At 40.4% G+C, this 13,091-nt stretch overlaps 1 protein-coding gene across 7 annotated transcripts in view; it reads right to left on the reverse strand.

Annotated features, from left to right (window-relative positions):
• Positions 1-12,473, reverse strand: part of gramd1a (GRAM domain containing 1A) — a 66,895-nt gene extending 54,422 nt beyond the window's left edge. For 2 of the 7 annotated variants that reach the window (XM_036558144.1, XM_036558143.1), the window contains exons 1-2: positions 12,361-12,473; positions 11,993-12,096 (exon numbers count right to left, since the gene is read on the reverse strand). Coding sequence is in view for 1 of the 7 variants with exons in the window: in XM_036558149.1 (XP_036414042.1) it covers positions 10,629-10,720 (92 nt within the window). In the remaining 6 variants the exon portion in view is untranslated. Of the gene's footprint in view, positions 1-10,628; positions 11,933-11,992; positions 12,117-12,360 lie in introns of those variants that run through there. The other 5 variants (XM_036558145.1, XM_036558149.1, XM_036558148.1 and 2 more) reach the window with 5 other exon arrangements.
• Positions 12,474-13,091: the final 618 nt, after the last annotated feature.

Below are 13,091 nucleotides of genomic sequence, written 5' to 3' on the forward strand. Positions count from 1 at the left end.
ATAGCCAAAAACAATAGGATTCAGCTTAAAGACAGGACTGTGTCCAAACTTCAGTCCATTTGTAGATCCCAGTATGTCGTACATGTTGCTGTGCTGAGAATGATCACCCGCTCTGGCAGTATCTGGCTAATGGTGGTCCAATGGCGGTCTCTTTTCAGTGATGAATGGTACAGAGGTCAGCTAATAAACTGTGCAGTAACAGTCTGTACGCCTACACAGTGCACCAGCATGGTTGGTGTTACTAATAAACCGGACACTCAGTGTGCAGCGTCAGAAACCACAAAGGCGAGTCTATTGAAGACGAACAACTCTACACTCCTACATTCGTCCTGCCGCTGTTCTGATTTCACACGTCCTTCATCTGTACAGACAAAACGTACGTAACCTTCAAAATGACACCGATTATAAAAGAAACCAACGTTCTGAAATGTATTTATGGGTACTGAAGCTTTAGGAAGTCATAAACAGGCCTGTTAGGCCACTTTCTTCACAGAATGCATAAGTTAAAGTGATTTTTAAAATAAAACCCGCATAATTAAGTGGTTAAGATGTAAACAGAGCGGTTCAGAGTGGTTTGGTGTGAAACGCTCCGTTCTAGAGAAGTCAGAACTGTTCACAGTGGTGGTGATAGGAACCAGACGTCCACCTCTAAAAGCTCCCTCATAGAAAGTTCCTACTAAAAAAAAAATTTTTAATTTCAAAAATATTTAAAAACCATCTATAACAAGTGTAAATTTAGGGGTCAGACACCTCCTAATATATACACAAATATATGTATGTATATATATATTTTTGTGAGGAAGTTCTCAAATAACCTCTTAAGACAGTCTTATTCTGTGTCTATGTTGTCACATAGACTATCAATATCATTTCACAGATTACTGGAATGTTTTTATTATTTTACCAAATATATTTTGTGACACTCATTATAAGTTAGCATTTAAGCGGCCTACCCTGACAATTCATACAATCTAAGACAAGGGTGAGACTCGCAAGGCTAAGAAAATACTTAAGAACATTTTTTAAAAATACCATGTTCTTAAATACTTAAGAGAGTTAAGAAAGAAATGAAATGTTAAGAGGTTTTTTAAAGTAATAACATCTTTGTTAAGTATGTAGTTAAGCAAAAAATGCACATTCAAGAAGATTTTCTTAAGATACTTTTGTGAATTTGGGCCCAGAGCTTCGTTATTCTCAGTTTGCCCTCTAGAGAAACATCACTTCAAAAGACAGAATTTAAACGACGTGGTGAAGCGCTCCTGCTGGCCAGGAGGTGCATCATGAAGCAGTGGACAAGTGATAAAGCACCCACTGTCACACAGCAGAACAGAGGAATCCACTAAATGCTCCCCTTAGAAAGAATAAAAGCTGAAGTGAACAAACAAGGTGGGATTTTAGAGGACATGGACACCTTAAACAGTGGTTCTGTACCTGGTAGCAGGACTGTAACGTTGAGCAATCTCACTTTCACGTCTGACTGGAGGAGCTGCATGTGTGGCTGCATGTGTGTGCTTGTCGCTGTATGGGAGGATGTGGAGATGAATACCTGAGAGCATGTGAGCACATGCATGTGTCTGTCCTGGTATGAGGATGTATGTGCACCTGCACGTGTAAATATGTAAACATATATCCTTACTGTCGGGACAAAACCTTGAATCTCCATTTTTGTCGTTTTTCAGTTTTTTGACATAATTTGAAAATGCTTGTTGCTCTTTATATTGTGTGTAAATTTCATGATGAATGGACCAAAAGAAACGACCCAAAATGACTTGGAAAGACGTCTGGTTCCATTGACTTACAGTGGTGATATACATACATACATACATACAAGTGCAGGTGCACAGGCGCATACATATGCCTGTGTATTTACATAAGCATGCATGTTGTGGGGGTTATAGGTATGTATGGACTTCTACCTTCTACCGAATTAGTTCAAACAACATTAAAGTAATCAGGATTATGTTCTGATCTATTTAAACTCAAGGCGTTAATAGAGACAGTAATAAGCTAAATATATACAAAATAATCATTTATAGGGGGCATTCTGTTAGGAGGTGTCTGTCCCAAACCCGAAACCCTACATTTACACGTGTTATGCACTTTTCTTGGTGTCTTTATTTATTTTTATTTCTTTATTTTTATTTTTAAAGCGAAGCTGAAAGATTTTGATTTTATCATATCATACTGCTCTTACACTTTCTGTAACTTTCAAATATTTCAAATAAATGATTTCACAATCAAGCCGTATTTATAAACGACTTTAATAATATCCACGTTTCCACAATCAATAATAAAAGTCACTTTCAATATTGAACGTTTCCTGGATTTTGCAGGGCTTTCATTTGTACATAAATGAACGTTTATTCAAGAAATGCTGTCCCACATTTTCACGTAACCACAAACAGTTTTAGTCTGTGGGCGGAGCCTTATGTTAGCCACGCCCCTGCATGCTTGTCCCTCACAGCCACATGATGAGCAGTTAGATCCCATTGTTTTGAAGTAAATGAGTCCCAAAGTCTGAAAATCAGTGTGGAACATTAAGAATCGGCATATTTTCTGCAGTTCAGAACTTTTTAGTGTTTTAGTGTAAAATATGATGATTTTCTGTGTGAACAGCTGTTCAAAGCTGTGTTTGCTGGTCATGTACTGGCTCCCTCACCACCGAAACAGTCACTACTGAAACATCTGGTAGAGTTTGGGTTGAGTTATGACTGTTTTGGTAGAGACAAAGTGGAAAGTTCAATCATTAGTTTTAATAAAATAATTAATTATAATAATTAAAGTATAGAGTAAGGTAAGGTATTAGGGTCACTCAGAGCAAAGGATTTTGGTCTAAAGTCTAAGATCAGTTGAAAGTGCCAAATGTGTTTCAGCTCTGACTTTAAACCAGTTCAGCAGAACCATTCATGAGTCTCTACAATGAACCATTTCACATCAAACCACTCTGAATGACTGTTTACATCTCAACCTCTGAATCATGCAGAAAGATTTGAAAATTGTGTAATTCTCCTATTTCCATTCCGTTATGTCTATCAGAGAGCACTGTGCAGACATTCAGAGTTTAGTGGAGGATTGGAAACACAAATCTCACTCAGTGAAACCAGCATTCATGATAAAACACTTCGTTCTGAAACGTCTCGGCGTTTTAGGACATTCTAATTGACCGGACCACCCGCTGAGACCAACAGCGACCAAGGGTCAAACGTACTGCTTTCAGGCCTTATTTTTGGGAGATAATTCGTTCAATTTTAGAATTATGTTTTCTCAGAAAACATCAACTTGATACAAAAGAATTTAGGCCCAGTCCCATTTCACCACTACCACTACTACTGAGCACTACCCCTCCAAGACGGCTGAACAAGAGACCAAAGAAACACACAAAGTGTGAGAATTTTTCTGTTATAAAGTTATAATAATCATTGTTTTATCTTAGTTTAATGTCATTTCAGTGCATTTTGGTCCTTTTCTTCATAACAAGCATAAAAATCGCTAATAGCATGCTAATGTCTCGGTAGCTAGCTAGCTAAATTCCCCATTCCACCTTAAATAGTCTGGCAGTTCTGAGCCTGAAGCGCCAGAATGTAACTGCTGCTCCATTTAAGGTGGAACGGGAAAATTCGAACAAGAAGCTGGAGAATATCTGACTTCAGCTTCATATCACTGAAGAATTAGGGGTGGGTGATAATAAATAATTGCCCCCCCCCCCCAAGACCAAGGAGATGGTGGTCTCAGGGCTAGACCACTCTTATAGCCAATCTCTACTGAGGGGGTGTGAGGTGGAGAGGGTAATGACCTACAGGTATCTCAGACTGCAACTGGATGATAGGTTGGACTGGTCAGCCAACACAGACATCCTGTTCAGGAAGGGGCAAAGCTGGCTCTACTTCCTAAGGAGGCTGGGGTCCTTCAACATCTGTAGGAAGCTCCTGCAGATGTTCTATCAGACCGTGGTTGCCAGCTGTCTTTTTTATGCTGTGGTGTGGTGGGACGGAAACATGAAAAAGAGAGACGAGCTGCGACTGGACAAGCTGGTCAGAACTGGACTCGGTGGTTAAGGTGGCCGAGAGAAGGACGCTGCACAAACTGCTCTCCATTATGGAGGATGATGGCCACCCGCTGCACCATCATCACGGACAGGAGGAGCACGTTCAGTGGCAGGTTGCTGTCACAGAGCTGCTCAACCGACAGATTAAGGAGATCCTTTGTCCCTGAAGCCATTAGGCTCTTCAACTCTTCCCAGGGGGGCCGGAAGGAGCAGAAGAAGAGGCAGGGTCGCCTACAGAGCAGCGCTGGTAGCTGTTAATGAAGTGATGCTCTTTTTATTTGAGGGTCCCATTTCAGAGGGAAGACTTCAACCACTACCCTGTAACTCAGTAACAAGGGGCAACACTCGAAAACAAGGGGTAGGGGTAAAAATAAGAAATGGGACTGGGCCATAAAGTGTCTCAACACAACCACTAGAACCACACAGCAAACTCTCTTACACTCTCAAATTAACACTTCACTAAACGGCTTATGGCTGAACTTAACGATGTTCTGCCTAAACTCTCCTTTTCTCTGGTAAAGACCACTTTACACGGTCATATAATGAAAAGTGAGCAAGTTATTATGTGGCCTATAATGAGTTTTACCACTTACAGCAATATAAACCTCGTGGCACTGGATCTTTGGGCTCTTTAACAGAACAATATCTGAGATTTTACACATTTTAACATCGGAACATTTTAAAAAAAGATTCACGAGGCCACAAGTGAAGTGTAATAATGTGGTAATAACACAGACGCTCAGCATGGCAGCCTGTAACCACCAGCTAGCACTTCAGACTGATAAATTACAGCTTTTCTCACCTTCCTGAAATAGATGCTGCACATTCTGCCCCCTGCTGGACAGTCGTGGGTTCATAATGTAGGAGACTCAAATTAAATGATCTTTCAGCTCGTGCAATATCATATTCTGAGACATACTGTTATTGAGAATTCCCCCATTAGCATCCACATCCACATAAATATTAGAATTTATATCCAGTTCTGAAAATATTTTTTAATCTTCTAAACCATATAAAAGGCTAAATGAGTTAAAATAACTTTATTTATCATATTAAAGATCATATTAAAAATTCTGGGAAGTTTCAACATAATTAAAGACGTAAACAGAGTCATTCAGAGTGGTTTGGTGTGAAACGCTCTGTTCTAGAGAAACTGACTGAGTCAGAACTGTTCACAGTGGTGGTGATAGGAACCAGACGTCCACCTCTAAAAGCTCCCTCACAGAAAGTTCCTACATGAAATGGTTATGAATTCACTGCCTGATGACTGAGACACTGTTTTATGATAGTTTAGAGAACTTAAACTCCATTCATGGTGGAGGGATACATGCAGGGCGCTGTGAGGCAAAATAGTCCCCAAAGAAAACTTATTATTCCAGATTTTCCACTATTTTCCATCATCAACATTCCATATAAACTCAGAAGACTCGTGTAGGTTCACTGGTGGTTCTGGATAGTAAATAAAATGTCTATATCTGTGTTGTAGTCATGGCGACCCCTGGTTCCTATCACCACCACTGTAAAGACATCTAAACCATTTCACACCAAACCACTCTGAATCTCTCTGTTTACATCTCACACACTGAGTTATAGGGGGATTTTGAAAAAGTGGTGGAATTCCCCTTTAAATTTCTGTAACAGTCCCCAGATGATTAAACTGTTCCTTAAGGCCCGCTGAACAATCACAGCTCACAGAGTTTTGTCATGAAGTGCTGGTTCATATGAGGAAACCACCGAATGAGAGTTTGGGATTTTTATTTTTATTATTTAATCTGATAATTTAAGTATATATATTGGCTTAAACAGCCCCCAAGGCATTAAGACGTCCTGTCAGAGAACGCTTAATAATACTGCTGAATCACTGAATGGTTCTTTTTTCACGCCAAATCTTAGAGGTTTGTCTGAGTTTTCTATCTGCTCATCTTAAAGCTAATAAGGGTGAACAAAAATAAATAAATAAATAAATAAAATAAAATAACGGAACGTGAAAGTGTAGCTACATATTCAGTTAATTCTAGCCTATGAGGACTAAGTCGTGGTTCTTTCTAACATATAAAGGTATAAAATATAACATCACAATGCCTGAAATTTTAATTCAATGTTCGCAAATCTAAACAATCTTATAAGGAAAAACCAAACAAAATGGTAAAAATAAATGTTTAAAATAAGATGATGTTCTAATGTGCTGCTAAGCAATCAGCTACTTTACTACCAAGACGGTTCTTCAAGGGTTCTTTAGTAAAGACAACAGTTCTCCACACACCCAGGAACACACAAAAGGTTCTGTATGGAAATCTTGGTTCTAAATAGAAACATTGCCTTTACCAAAGGACCCTAATCAACCAACCAAATCAGAACAACACCAGCAGTGACCAGTGATGTCACAACTATAAACACATTTGCATATGATCATGTGATTAGCTTACAGCAGTTTAGGCCCACCCATTCAGCCTACAGCAGTTTAGCCCCTCCCACTCATACTGTGGCAGTTTGGCCCCGCCCATTTTCACTGAAGTGATGTGGAGTGTTGTTCCTGCAGACAGTCTGTATATCAGAGTTATTGGAAGACGATTAAACGCTGTGCTGTTCGTGGCTGTTGGGAGTAATTAATATGAAATTACAACATGTTTTTGTTTTTGCTGACAAAAACTACGACTTCTTATGATTAAGAGAAGGAAAAGTGCAGGAGAGGACTCTCACACTCTCTCTCTCTCTCTCTCTCTCTCTCTGATGGGGTGGAGCTTAGCAGATGAAGTTGGAGGATTTCAGTCTGAACAGTTTGATCCACATTTCAGCCTGGACTGCTTTATGACTGAGGCACAATACAAACCAGCCAATCAGAACAGAGCTCATTTACATATTTCAGTCTTAAAGACACAGAAATAAAACAGCCTGTTTAACTCTGGTACAAAGAGATGTGGGAAAACGGTCATGTGGAAATAAATTACAGTGGAATATGATCCTCCTAACAGTTCAGCCAGAAACAAACAGGTCTGAGCTCCGGCACAAACATCGGCGAACTCCTCACAGGGACGCTTTTACGAGCGCGCTCCCTGGGTTTCCGCACAGCATGGCCGATCTGTAATGGACAAGGCAGAAACGCGTCCCTGTGTTTGCTCGTCTGTTTGTTCAGCCTGAATCTCTGCTTCACTTCTGTTTGCTCAGAGTAATCCAGGCGCTGCCCTGCCGCTCTTTACTGCCCTGTAAATCACACCACGTGGGAATAAATCACCCCAACCAATACCTGCAAACACTGACAATGGAGGCCGGCCAGAAAAATCACTCACTTAGACCACAGAGCGACGATTTTTAATGAGTTCTTATCATGATGGAGAAACTACACACACTGACAGGTGGACTCCACACATCACTCATTCAAAAAAGGGAAAAGCGGAAAAGATTACACTGAAAAAACAATAATTAACCCTCATAAATTAGCACAGGACTCTTAAAGTCACATGAGGTTACCTTCACCTTACATTACCAGTGGTTATGACTGATACAGAGCCACAGCAATAATTCACTCAATGCTGTAATATCATAACAATACATTATAATATAATATTATACTGTACTGAACTAATGTGGGGTGAACACAGACTTATTAGGGTGAGGGTGAAATTTCTAAACCAATTTAACATCTTGTGAATGTAGAGCTCACATTAGGGGGCGCTGGTGTGCTCGTCAGCACTGTCTGACAGGCAACAAGCTTGCCTTTAGCACATGGCTGCAGTATAAGTCAGCAAAAAAAATCAAATTAAGCATGTAGATGAGAGTCGCATGTCTGGAGAACACATTACATGCAGTAAACATAGACATTTACCTCTTATAATGGAAACAGTTCCAGTAAAGCACTACTTTAGCTTTAGAGCATCACACTGTGCTGGTGATTAGGGATGCACCGATATGGGAATTCTGGGCTGATGCCAATATCTGATATTTCACATGTACATACCTTTATCTACGTATCTTGGGCATGAAAAGGTGCCTTCTGTAAAGGCCACCACACTCTGGACGCGCCACGCTGCGCAACGCAATATCACTACTTACCCCCGACAAGCTGACTGATCAATCAAAATATCCTTATTATTCATTTAATGCTGGTCACATTTTCTGATAAGGTGACTTAGACCGTACAATGCTGAGGTCAGCTTCTTATTCTCCAGCTTCTTGTTTGAATTTTCCAGCTCCACCTTAAATGGTGCAGCAGTTACATTCTGAGCCTGGCTCTCACAGAGCTCACGTCAGACGTCCAAGCGTCTGCAGTAAGGCTAAAGGATGCCACATTATCGTCAATGACCTTGTGAATATGCCGCTATATGTACAGCTACAGGAAAGGCTACGTTGGAAAAATGATGACTGGGTTTGGTGTAACGTGGTGTAACATCCTCCAGAACTGAGAATGAGCATCCAGAGTCGTAAATTCCATCACCTTTGCTGTTTTAGCTGTAATTTTTGGGCTGTTTTGTCGAATTCACCTTATTACTGAAGCAGCTGATCTACCGGCTGAGTAGCTGCAGGTTTTGCGTGTGCGCAGTGCTGCGAGAGACATTTTAGCCGCGCTTAGCGTCACCTAAACATTACAGGATCACACAATAATAGGATCATTACATATCGCTTTAAAATATCGGCCAAATCTTAAGCATCAGCCCAATGCAGATTACCTTTAAAAAGGCAATTATCGGCCGATACCGACATGATTCTGATATCATCGTGCATCCCTACTGGTGATAAGTTAATGGTACGTTACCAGAGGCTGTGTGTCGCCTCTGAGTTTCACAGTTACAACAGTACAGCTGGTTGTACTGGGAGGGGTTTCTGTTGCACTGAGAGGAGTGTGGTTGTTGAATGCGTCTTGGAGAGACGGATGTGTTTACGCTGCTATAACACGTGTCTCAGTCCACCCCCTGAAGTGGTTTGAGTGATCAGATTAGTATCTATTTTTAACGTGTTTACACTCACATTTTTATGTGGCCTCATTCAGACGCAATCCTGATACTCAAGACGCATGAAGTGACCAGGTGTAAACGGGGTCTTAAAGTCATATAAGCTTACCTTCATCTTACTCAGTCAGTTATGATAGATAGAGATCAATGATTCATTTAATGATGCTAATATTATAACAATACATAGGATGATTGATACGTTTTAAAGGAGCATGCTGAAAAAAAAACACCTAACCTCACCATATCTTGATAATGCTAACTACCGCTTGACCACCCCTGGTTACAAATGAAGTAAAATGATATGCAGATATTTCAGTACAGTAACTGTCAACCAAACATAAAGCTCCTCTGGAGTTATATGGAGAAGAATTGGCCACATCGGAACGTCCAAAGCTGATTTTTTTCAGTGCAACTATCTCCTGATACCAGTATGCTTCCCATATCATCATATATCCCAAACTGTTTTCATCCCAAACCTAGTTTATGTATTCAATCCTTCTTTAAATTGAATCTGACAGAACTGAACGAATCCATGCGACGGCTTTGCAGCAAGTCAGGAACCAAGCCTGTGTTCTACTAACCAGCATCTCAATACCTTTCCTGAAAACAACACATCCTGACTGCTGTATTTACACTTATTTGTATTTATTCTAATGTCATATTGTGTTTTTTACAGGCAGAAAACACTTTACTGCTAAGAGAAAACCATTTAAATCATTTTACTTTCTGTACTTTACTGATTCATTCACGATTCATTCAGCGATGCTTCTGTTGTAGCTAATATTCACTGATTCATTCAAAAGAGCATATAAATAACCTCATTATCAGACAACAACAACACGTGAACACTTCTCTCCTTCATATTAACATACAGCCAAGCTTTAAAGCACCAAACCCGCATCAGCATTTCCAGCACACACGCTTAGAAAGATGCTTCTTCAAGGGTTCTTAAATAAAGGTAATGGTTCTATTTAGATCCACGAGTTCTATACAGAACCATCTGCATGCTTAAATGGTTCCTTGCATGGTGAAATGGTTCTTCAGATTGATGGAGAATGAGTTGTATATGGTTCTATATATGTTCTACTGTTGTAAGCTTGACACTGTAATGACAGAAGAACTCTTTTTGGTTTTGTTGCTATATAGAACCATATATAACACATTCTCCATCAATCTGAAGAACCAGTTCACCATGCAAAGAACCATTTAAGCATACACTCTCAAAAAAAGATGGTTCTTCAAGGGTTCTTTAGTAAAGAAAATGATTCTATATAAAACCATGAACACTCAAAGAATCCTCTGCATGATTAAAGGGTTCTATGCATCATGAAAGGGTTCTTCACATTGATGTCAAGCTTGAAACAACAGAAGAACCCTTTTTGGTGATATACAGAACCATAAGCACATTCTCCACCAATCTGAAAAACCTCAGGACGCAAAGAACCCTTTTCCCAGTTCTTTGAGTGTTCATGGTTCTGTACAGGGCCATCTTCTTTACTAAAGACCCTTGAAGAACCATTTTTTAAGTGTGTAGAACTCATGGTTCTACTTCACTAAAGAACCCTTGATGAAACATCTTTTTTTTAAGTGTTTAGACTCCAAAACTGCATGGAAATGGACTAATAACTCAGTCCTACCTGCCGTTTGATGAGTTCCCCCCATTTCGGTTGTCCTGTTCAGGCCGTTTGTTGACATTAAACTCCACTTTCTCATTGGAGCACATCAGCATCCTCCACAACTCGCTCCCTACAGCTCCTCTAGCTCAGCCTACAGCCAAATCTGCTCTACAATCCAATGTTTCTTCACAGTATCTTCTTATGAACGCCTGTAGTGAAACTCCTCGAGTGCTTGGTTTAATATCTGAGGTTATATCAGCCGCGAAGCGAATTAAAGTGAAGAAACCATCACAAATAGCCGGCCAGCTGCTGAACGTTAGCTAGTTCACAGTGAACGGTTTGCGGTCACCGCACTCCTCCTGCCTGTTCAGGCTCTAACTTTGACTATTCACATTAAACAGCGCCATTCTCGCTTCCTGAGACAATAAATAAGTGATTTAATCAACTTATCCTGTCAAACCTTTCTTGAGAAACTTAAATTCCACACAATACGATGTAGCTATAGCAAGTCTCCATTAAGTCGAACAAAAGTTTAGGAGTAGGGGGGGTTCACGGAAAACAATACGAACTAATGCGGAATATTTCGCGAAATGGGAGTCATTTTTAGCATTTTCTAAAAATGTTTCTCTATTTTGGCCATTTTCACGCTGAAACGGACACAACTGGGCACACATTTCTGTCTTTTTTCACTCCTAAACACAACACAAACACCCCCCGCCCGCCTTAACTTTATGGTAGCGTCGACAACATGTACGCAAACAGAAAAAGTAACGGATGTTTTTGACAGACAGGCGAGCTGGCCAATGGCACCGGAGAGAAGCGCTAGGTGGGCGGGTCCAAGACAAATGATTGGACGATTGAATCAGACTGCCGAGAACGTAAGATACAGAATATTAAACGGCTAACTCTGTATATTATGAACATGATAAAGGCTTAATAACCGTAAGACAACTTTTTAAACGTTTAGAAAGTTTTTAAGAAGTAAAAAATAAAAAATAATAAAACAAACTGCTATTTCTGTTTTATTTGACCAACTTCTCTCATTCAGTGCAGATCCAGGTGCGCTAGTTTATTGTTAAATATAATAAGACTTTAACTTTAAAATTTTAATGCAGAGCTTATTTGAGTCTATATATATATTATAACCAGCGCATTATATTTTTAATTAACACCTTGGGGGCTTTGTTTGCTACTAGAAGTGCTCTCTATGGTTTGGTTTATAAAGTGTGTATATTTTATTTAGTTTATAGACCGTATAGGCCTGCAGTTTCGTCAAATTAAAATTACAGCTTGCCAAATAAATAAATAAATAAATACATAGATAGATAGATAGATAGATAGATAGATAAGTAGAAAAGGATGAAAAAGTGCACATGCTTGCTCACCTTCACGTGTGGCTCCAGCGCTGTTGTTTATTATCATGCTGCTCGTGTTCATCTGCTCGGCACGCGCCTGATATCCACTTCTGACCAAGGGTACGGTCACCTTGCTTTATTGGAAACAGAAGGGCTGAAATACAGAAGCCTGAAGTGTAACCGTACCAAAATATTACAGTGCGTAAGATTCACTATTTAGTGACGTTGCAAGTTCCAGGATTCCAGATTTCGACGAGGCTGAAACTGGGTTTTATTTTGAATTTTCCGTTCCACCTTAAATGGTGCAGCAGTTCCCATTCTGGCGCTGCACCATTTAAGGTGGGACGGAGAATTCCAAGAAGAATCTGCAGCCTGGCGCAAAACTCTGCTCCACTCACTCCGGATGAGTTTCGGCTCGTCTCCTCCTCCCGCTCTCCGTCTCGATGCTGAACCAGTTGAACGCGATACTCTTCCTGGATTCCCTCCGGAGCTCGAGGAGCGTCTGAACGCGCGCCCGCGGGGCTAAATATATAAACACAGGCACGTGGGAGCCGGGACAGGGAGAACAGGCGCGCGTAGAGCTGTGCGCATGTGCGCCAGCCCCGCTTGCGTTCCTAAAGTTTGACGTCAACATTCAAGGTCCATGATCTGCGACCCCCGACCCTGGACTGCGTGCTTGTGTTCTTACTAGAACCCTCAGCTTAGTTTACCTAGTGCGTTCTTCTATCAAGAACATCTAGCTGGTGCGCACTTGAGTTCTAACTACAACGCTTAGGTCGTGCATACCTGAGTTCTAACTAGAACCCTTAGCTAGTGTGTTCTCCTGTTGTAACTAGAACATCTAGCTTCAGTATACTTGTGTCCTAACTATAAGGCTTGAGTGCTCTACTAGAGTTCTAACTAGACTAACTGGTGCATCCTTAGGTTCTGACTAGAACACTGCTAGTGTGTTCATCTGTTTTAACTTGAATGTCTAGCTGGGTACACACTTGAATTCTAAATAGAACATTTAGCTAGTGCATACACTCAGTTGTAACTAGAACACTTTGCTAATGTGTACTTAAGTTCTTACTAGAAGGCTTAGCTAGCACATTCTTCTGTTCCGACTAGAACACCTAGTGTGTTCTTA

Source organism: Colossoma macropomum, unplaced genomic scaffold, assembly GCF_904425465.1.
Source record: "Colossoma macropomum unplaced genomic scaffold, Colossoma_macropomum, whole genome shotgun sequence".
Classification (NCBI taxonomy): Eukaryota; Metazoa; Chordata; class Actinopteri; order Characiformes; family Serrasalmidae; genus Colossoma; species Colossoma macropomum.